General features: G+C 32.2%; 1 protein-coding gene across 2 annotated transcripts in view; it reads right to left on the minus strand.

Moving 5' to 3' along the window:
* LOC110023773 (enoyl-[acyl-carrier-protein] reductase [NADH] 1, chloroplastic) overlaps nt 1-6,935 on the minus strand; it is a 10,277-nt gene extending 3,342 nt beyond the window's left edge. The window contains exons 1-2 of one of the 2 annotated variants that reach the window (XM_020723347.1): nt 6,798-6,935; nt 5,644-5,951 (exon numbers count right to left, since the gene is read on the minus strand). In XM_020723347.1, coding sequence (XP_020579006.1) covers nt 5,644-5,914 — 271 coding nt within the window. In that variant the 5' untranslated portion in view covers nt 5,915-5,951; nt 6,798-6,935. Of the gene's footprint in view, nt 1-5,643; nt 5,952-6,689; nt 6,774-6,797 lie in introns of those variants that run through there. The other variant, XM_020723349.1, reaches the window with a different exon arrangement.
* Nucleotides 6,936-9,142: the final 2,207 nt, after the last annotated feature.

Genomic DNA, 9,142 nt, shown 5'->3' on the forward strand with positions numbered 1-9,142 from the left:
ATTTGTTGACCCAAAGTTACACTTCTGCCACTAGAGCTGCTACTACTAAAATTGCATTCCATGTATTCAGTTTTAGTTCTACTCAAATGAAGGCCTTTAGAATCCAACGTAAACCACTATAATTCAAGTTTTTCCTTAACTTTTTCTCTCTTCTTATCCAAGAGAAGGATATCATCGGCAAAAAGCATACACCAAGGCTTACACCAAGGAACATCCTCCTGTAAATGTCCAGTAAGACCATCCAAAACTAAAGCAAAAAGATAATGGCTTAAAGATAAGCAAAAAGATAATGGCTTAAAGTCAATCCCTGATGTAATCCAACAGAAATAGGAAAATATTTGGTCAATCCTCCTTCAATTCGAACACAAGCAACAGTTCTAGCATACATATCTTTAATGACTTGAATATAAGTCATATCAACACCTTTCTTCTCAAGAACTCTCCAAAAGATATCTCATGGAACCTTATCATAAGCTTTTTCTAAATCAATAAAAATCAAATGTAGATTCTCCTTATTATCTCTGAACATCTCCATCAAACCTCTCAATAAATGTATAGCTTCCATAGTAGGCTTGCCCGACATAAATTCAAATTGATTATGAGAAGTCTTTGCAATATGTCTTAACCTATGTTCAATTACCCTCTCCCATAATTTTAAAGTATGACACATCAACTTAATTCCTCTATAATTTGCACACTCTTGTGCATCCCCTTTATTCTTAAAAATAAGGACCAACTACTTAATGCATGCCTATATACTAAGACTTTTGACACCAATGCACTTTTTGACACCAATGCACGGAGATAATAAACAAAAAATATTTAACAAATACCAAAAATTCTCCAAATGAATGCACATATCAAAAAGATACCTTAATGCATGCCTATATACTAAGACTTTTGACACCACTATACTTTTTAAAAGTAAAAATTGATGGAAATATTTGTGTTAATTCTGGACAAATATAACACATCAAACAATGATCAATGCACATTTCATTTGCATGTTCTATTAATCAATTTATTTTAACTTATTACTATAATTAAAATTATACTAATATGATGACGTAGAGAAGATTGTAATTAATTTTCTAGCTTTAGATTTGTCCTTATAGTTTGACATTTTTTATACAACTTAGTTTAATTTTTTTTAGTGCCCAATCCTGACATGGGAATGCAGTTGGTGTGGATTTATTCAATCTCATGAAGGCGAGGTGGAAATTGGCCTTATTTGGTTTGCGGCTATGAGTGGTGGTTGTTGGTTTTTTCCTCTTGCCTTTTTAAGAGTATTGATGGTTGTTCGATAGGCCAACACTTCTTAAGATTGGGTGCAGCTGAAGTTGACTGTTGCTATTCCAACAAGCTGTCAGCACCTTTTACGCACTTCTATCATGCATGAAATTTCCACATCAGTGATTGGGATTTCATTTTTTATTGGTTAAATGAAGTAATGAACTATAATAAAATTTCATTTTTTTTATTATTCTTAAATTCTATTTTATATTTAGTATTTTTCATATTTGCAAAAGGAAAAAAAAAATAGAGAGATCATTGGAGCAATCTATAGTCATGATGCAACTGTTGTTACATTAGATCTCCCCAATAGTTCTTTTCTTATGAAACTACAATACAAAACAAAGATGGGATTCCTTAATATGGAAAGAAAAGATAATCTAAAGCTCGTATGCTAAAAACAAAGCCTATGGAAAGAGACCGACATTCAACTGAATTAATTTTAGTAGAATTTGATTACCAAACAACTCACAATTATAAAAAAATTATATGCAGCTTCAACTGGAGTGGAATGGCAGGGTTTGCGATAGCAATATTTTGATTGATAAGATTAGAAATACTTTAAAGAGTAAATTAAATTTAAATTTATTCTTGTCTTTTTAGAATTAATCTAAATCAAAATAGAGTTGATCATATATATTATCTTAGCAATGAGGGCTTTATTAATAGTAAATATATTGTATGGAATTGATAACATTTTGCCTAAATAAAGTTTATCTTTCCAGATTCACTTTTATCAGTGCAAATTGGATGTGTAATTCCCCCTGAGTGCGAAAAATGTGTGATTGTATAATTTCGATAAAGCCATATGAACATGGAGCCTAATTTTTTCTTACATTGCTATTTTTGTTTCTTCTTCTATTTTATTTATCAAAGTTGATATTAATAGTTAGTGCTTTATACTTTAATCAAACATTTTGGTCAGAAATTAATAGGTAAAAGTTAACTTCATTTTGGTCATTGATTTTATTTGTTACTAATTTCTCGTTAAATTTGTAAAATTATTTTGTTTTCATTTGAGTTTTAATTGCAGCATTTTTTGCTTACATTTTAAAAAAAGTAAGTTATATAATTGCTTGGTGACTTGTGATGTGTGAATCCTTAATTTTCTTTGCAAGAAATTATATTATATATCATATTAGTTGCACTGAGAAACCCTAACTCTAAGTCATATTGCATCAAATTAGCAGCAAAAACAACAATTTGTGTCATAATGTCACTTGCAAATGAAGCTAACTAGGGTAATTTCATGGATCTTGAAAGGGATAATTGGCCAAACTATTAAACAAACCAAATTAACTATATGCAACAACCAACTAGTTACCAAAGATTAAGAATATAGCATGGCAAGTGAGGTGAGTAATCATATTTTTAAATTTCAATAATTTTCTTTATTTTAAAATGTATGTTTGACTTCATATATATTCTAGTTTAGTTAGATTATTCATACTATCAGACAGAATATAGAAATGCATGAAACATATGTATGAGATGCAAAATAGACATGATATAAAAGATATTCATGATAAGTATGATAGAAAAAGATATGCATAATATAAAAATATGCATGAGATAAGAGATATGCATGACATAAAGATGTGCACTATAGATATGCATGATATGAGTGATATATATGATAATTAATTGTATAGAAGAGTATGCATATTAGTAGATGTATAAAAAATCTCAGAATAATGTATATTATGAAGAATGAAATGATTTATATATAAATGTTTGTATTTGCATGTTCAGAGGAAGAATTCACTCCTTAATGATATAAGTAGAGGATGTCAGTGTACCCACGAGCGTAGAGTTTTTCTATCACCACAGACTACTGTAATAGTTAATTCATTAACCATTGTGAGAATGAGATAATATCGGTCATAAGCGTCTACACCATAAATTACCTCACCATACATTTGTGATATTTACATTGTTAATTGTTGCGATAATGGGATAATATTAGTCATGAGGAAGGTAAAGGCCTTTCCATCCCGCACAATTCTGATATTTACATCGCTAACTGATGTGTCGACAAGATAATATCAACCAAGGGTGTATTAGGTTTTGTTGACGGAGATTCTCATAGAGATAGATATGTATGTAAATAGTATAAAACAAGCGTATAGATAAAGTAAATAGATACAAAAGATTTCAATATTTTCATTTAGAAAAGATCATTGATACATGCATTAGTATATTATCATATTTCTTGTAAAAATATAAAAGGCTAATATATTAAAAGATTTCTTATAGAGATGAAAAACAAACATGCATATTGATTTTTTTTTGTTGTAGTTTAGAAATGTGATTATTCCTAAGTTATTTTTAGATAATTAATTATGTTGCTTTAATATTACTTTTAGGTTTTAATTTGATAAACAAAAAAGAATCAAATGTGTATATGAGGCGAACAACAAACAGAAAGGTAAAAAGGTACACATTTCTATTGATATGAGCGATATATATGATAATTAATTGTATAGAAGAGTATGCATATTAGTAGATGTATAAAAAATCTCAGAATAATGTATATTATGAAGAATGAAATGATTTATATATAAATGTTTGTATTTGCATGTTCAGAGGAAGAATTCACTCCTTAATGATATAAGTAGAGGACGTCAGTGTACCCACGAGCATAGAGTTTTTCTATCACCCCAGACTACTATAATAGTTAGTTCATTAACCATTGTGAGAATGAGATAATATCGGTCAGAAGCGTGTGCATCATAAATTATCTCCCCATACATCTGTGATATTTACATTGTTAATTGTTGTGATGATGGGATAATATTGGTCATGAGGAAGGTAAGGGTCTTTCCATCCCACACAATTCTGATATTTACATCGCTAACTGATGTGCCGACATGATAATATCAACCAAGGGTTTATTAGGTTTTGTTGACAGAGATTCTCATAAAGATAGATATGTATGTAAATAGTATAAAACAAGCGTATAGATAAAGTAAATAGATACAAAAGATTTCAATATTTTCATTTAGAAAAGATCATTGATACATGCATTAGTATATTATCATATTTCTTGTAAAAATATAAAAGGCTAATATATTAAAAGATTTCTTATAGAGATGAAAAACAAACATGCATATTGATTTTTTTTTGCTGTCGTTTAGAAATGTGATTATTCTTAAGTTATTTTTAGATAACTGATTATGTTGCTTTAATATTACTTTTAGGTTTTAATTTGATAAACAAAAAAGAATCAAATGTGTATATGAGGCGAACAACAAACAGAAAGGTACACATTTCTACTTGCTAATTTAATTATTTTCTTTAATGAATCTTTCATGTATATTTGAATATTAATTTGTTAGTGATAGAAATAAAATAATAGATAATTAATTTTCACAGTTTGACCGTTCTTTCTCGTCTTGGTTAATTCCAAAGTCCGGACTCGGCCCTGACAAAATACCTTCTAGGATCCCTCTAGGATTGTATCAACTACAAAGACCCTAACAAGATGACCCCAAGACAGGACCAATCCAATCAAATATCGCACAAGGTTTAATATTTATGAGTCCAATCCAATCCATTCATTGAAAATAGTAAGCATGAAGCCCTATAATTTTTATGCTTAAAATCACCACAGACAAGGCTATAAATAAACAACTTCATCATTCACTTGGGAGAGTGGATTGGATTGATAGTAAATGCTAAGAGAGTTTTAATTAAGCAATTTCTCTAAATTTCTACTTATGAAGCATCTACCTAGTCCTTCAATTTTCCAATGAGTGTCTCCATCATCCCTTTAGCTACATGGCATCCAACATAAGATTTTTTTTTTTCAATTGACCAAAAGGGAGAGAAACTTGTATTAAATTTAGAACAGAAAATTTTTTAACAGGTTCGCCCTTGGTTTTCTTTTGATGGATTTAACACATAAAATTCCTTGTTTTTTGTTGTGTGGGCATTTTGAAAAACTCAAACAACCACACAAATGTCATTAAATCCTATTGATTAATCCATAGAACCCTCTCCAGCATACAGCATGACTAATACAAATATTACTTAAATTTACAAGAAAACTACTGAATTCTTATATATTTACATGCCTCATACCTAAACTTCTATATTCACGTATGACACCCTAATATATAAATCACATTCAAAATGCCGCCAACATTAGTTTCTATAAAGTGAAATACACCTTTACATGTATATGTATTGATTGTTTTAGACATTAAAGTGCTATAAGAAAATATTAAAATTCAAATGTAATACATATAAATACATAGGAATTTAGTATAATAGTTACTTGGTAGTGATAAATGAAATACTCATAGCACTATAATAAGGTACAGTAGTTGAATAGAAGACTCCCTTTACCTCTTAAATCAATAGGCAATCCTGATTTAAGATCTTCTTTTTCATTCTTATCAGATATGGCACTTGTGACAACATTATTGTATCTCTGTGAAGCGGACGAAAAGCTCCGGCAAAAAGGTTTGGTGAGGGAAATGCTGGATGAGCTTGACAGTTTAGATTGGATGGTTAATCTTTTATCTGCTATTGTAGTTGATGGTAGCATCATCCGAGAAGAGAAGGCTGACCGTCTAGTGGCCAACATTTGCAGACTAGTTGCCATTGATGCAGCCATCTCCTAGTTGATAAGTTGCAGAAATAAAAGTTGGTATCTGCATTAAACTCCAAAAGAGTTTAGCATGGCATGCTAATTCTAGCTGAAACTACTCAAGAGAAGAGGCAGTGGCATTTTCTGCCACAGCTTACTCTAGCTGCAGCAGGAAGAATGCCCGGCAAAAATTATGCATACAACAGAGAAACCAAAGCAATGCCAGACATCAGCATTGATGTACTGCATGAAGACATCAAACGGCTAAGAGATCAACGGATGAAGAAATATAAAAGTTGCAGCAAGCCGATTAATATAGGTCAGAGAATCTAGGGCGAAACAAAAAGAGGTTCATGCAACAAAATATTGCCGATCAACATTATATATATAATAAAAAAAAGACACATTTCACCAAAAAGCATCCAAATTCACGGTAAAATATCCTTACACTGAATCATTAGATGCAATTTCTCACAACATAGAAAATTATCGAGCTGGACGCAAAAGAATATCCTTCAGATCAACAAGAATATGAAGAGCACAATTTCAGCAAAATGCTCCCAAACGAAAAGAGCGTAAAATCAAACAAAGAAAAAACAGCATTTCCACATAACGAAATCAAAAACTAGTTCACGTAAGAAGACGATGCCCTAGAAATCGGAAAAACTAGTACTGAAAAACAAAATCATGGCTCGAGAAACAACAATGGAGCTCAAACTCATCATTCAACTCATATCAATGCCAAAACCCTCAGTAAATCACCAAACCAATTCTAGTAGAAGAACATGAAGAAGATGATCACCACTTTCTGCATGATCCGCACACCAAATCCCTCTAAGAAACAGGGAGAAAAGCGGAATGGAGACCTAAAGACAAGCCAGATCGAGTTGTTAGTTGAGTTAAAGCTCACCAGAACGAACTCGTCCCCTTCCTCCCCTTCCTCGTTGGTATCGCAGCTCGGAAGAGATTCAAAATGCCGATACCTCGTCGGCGAAACCGAGGATACAGTGCCCACTTCGGCCTACAATCTGGTGAGCTTCCCTTTAAAACAATAATTTTGCAGCACTTTTCAATAGAATTTATAATGTAGGTCTAATTTATTTAAGAATTCAAATGAAAATCCAAATTTACTAAATTAGATTCATATAAGAATTTAAGAAATTTGGTTCGTACTGTAAGAAGCCTATCCAAGATTTGGTATTGAAAAACATCGTTATGAGTTTCAAGCATCTCATAAACGAGCATAAACAATGATGGATTAGAGTCCCCTTCCGTGTGTCGTCTAGATAACCTTGAAGAATTGGTTAATGATCTCGGCGATAAAGCATGATAAATGCAAGAGAGCCAACCAATAAGTTTGATAGATGCAGGTGAGCTGGCGAATAAGCTTGATATATGCAGATGAGCTCGAAAAAGGTGCTAAATAAGTACAAGCGAGTTAAACAAAGCAGCTTGTCAGATCCTCTTGAGGAGAAGTGATCATTGCAGTTATCACGATTATGTTTATATTTCAAAAAAGGAGGTTTGATCTAATACGCCAAGAAGTCCCATTTACGTGAGGGCTTTCTCATTAGCTTAAGAAGGTCATTTTATGATGTCCATTTAATTTCTTGGTTCTCTTAGCTCTTCGACGGGATACTGTGAGAAAAATGAGAGAATGAAAAAAGATTTGTCATTTTTATCTCCTATTCGATGAATTTTGAGATCATAGTGAGTGCTCTGTCAATCGAGAGATCGATAAGAAATTGAATTACATTTCAATCAAAATAGTGTTTCTCACCATCACAAATCTATGTTGTCTATATCTTTAAGGAGTAGTCACATATAATTACTACAAAGTCTAGACTTTCCTTACTCTACGGGCAATCTCACTATTTCTGCAGGGAGTAATCGCGAGGAATTTTGAGTGGATGATAATTGACTCTTACATTGAAGCTATTGCCTCTTTAGATGGTAAAAGTAGCTTATTCCATTGTTATGATGTTTGTGTTCCGTCTTCTTTTTATTTTGAAAGGTGTTGACAATTTGTCTATCGTCATATACTTTTCTTTTTTTTAAAATTAAGTCTCTCTTCCGGATCATGTGAATGATCAAGAGAAGAGAGGAATCAGAGAAACAAGAAATACAATAACGGCAGATGACCAAAGGAAAAAATACATGATTTTTCATATACATTTTATGCTTAATTTTATGCTCTTTAAAGAAAGATATTTTGCATGTTTTTTGTTTCCGGCACAAGAAATGGAATTTTGGAGAAAAAGAAACAAAAACGGTGCAATTTGGAGCAAAAACGAGCAAGAAATGAAATTTTGCTCTATCACCTTTCGATAAGTCTTTTGATGTTTAATCCCTTTTACACTTCTTACATATTTTTGAATGAAATTGCACTTTAAAGGAAGATTGTTTTCATGCTTATTTTGTAGGGATATCTGTTAGGAACACAATGCAACTGAATGCAACTGAAATGGGGCAACGAAGCTAAAGCGGAGCCAAACAGAGCGAAACAGTGGAGTTGCGCAGTTTGTTCGCTGACGGCGCCCAAAACGGCGCCGACGGCGAGATTTACCCAAGAAGACCGAAAAATGACAGAAAAGTTTGTCGACAGCGCCCTCGAGCCCGCCGACGGCACCCGGAACGACTATGGACTGACGTTTGGCGGTTATGGGCCGAAATTCAACTTATTTGGACGTTTTTTGAAATGATTCTTGTGGCAACTCTTCAAACTTCATCCCTACACTTTAAAAGAACGAATTTAGGTTAGAAAAAGTGGGGTGAGGAATGTTAGGAAAAGTGTGGAGAAAGTTTAGGGTTTTTAGAATAGGAGTAGAAATGTAGATTTCTACCCTTTTGGAGAGATTGGAGAAGAGATTTTGAGAGAATTTGTAAGGAGTTGTTCTAGCATTGCATGGATCGACGGGAGACTTTGTGGGAGAGATATTCGTCTTTCTTTCAAAGGGAAAAAGCTAAGTATTGTGTTCTTCATTATCTTTTATTTTTTTTAAACGCTTATCTAGTGGATTTGATTTGATTAAATGAAGTTTCCATTTTGTTTACTTCGTGCTTTGTGATGGGCTTCTCTTACTCTCTCTTCTTGTTTGGAAATAATAGTATGAGAAGATTATGCCGTTGTTTTCATTTTACTTTTCTTTTGTAATGAGTATAATTCATGTTTAGGATTTTATGATGCATGTTAGAAGCAGATTTAATTATCAATGTGATGGTTTTTACTTGCACTTTATTTACATTATAATAAAG

Source organism: Phalaenopsis equestris, unplaced genomic scaffold (assembly GCF_001263595.1).
Source record: "Phalaenopsis equestris unplaced genomic scaffold, ASM126359v1 Scaffold000229, whole genome shotgun sequence".
NCBI classification, from domain to species: domain Eukaryota; kingdom Viridiplantae; phylum Streptophyta; class Magnoliopsida; order Asparagales; family Orchidaceae; genus Phalaenopsis; species Phalaenopsis equestris.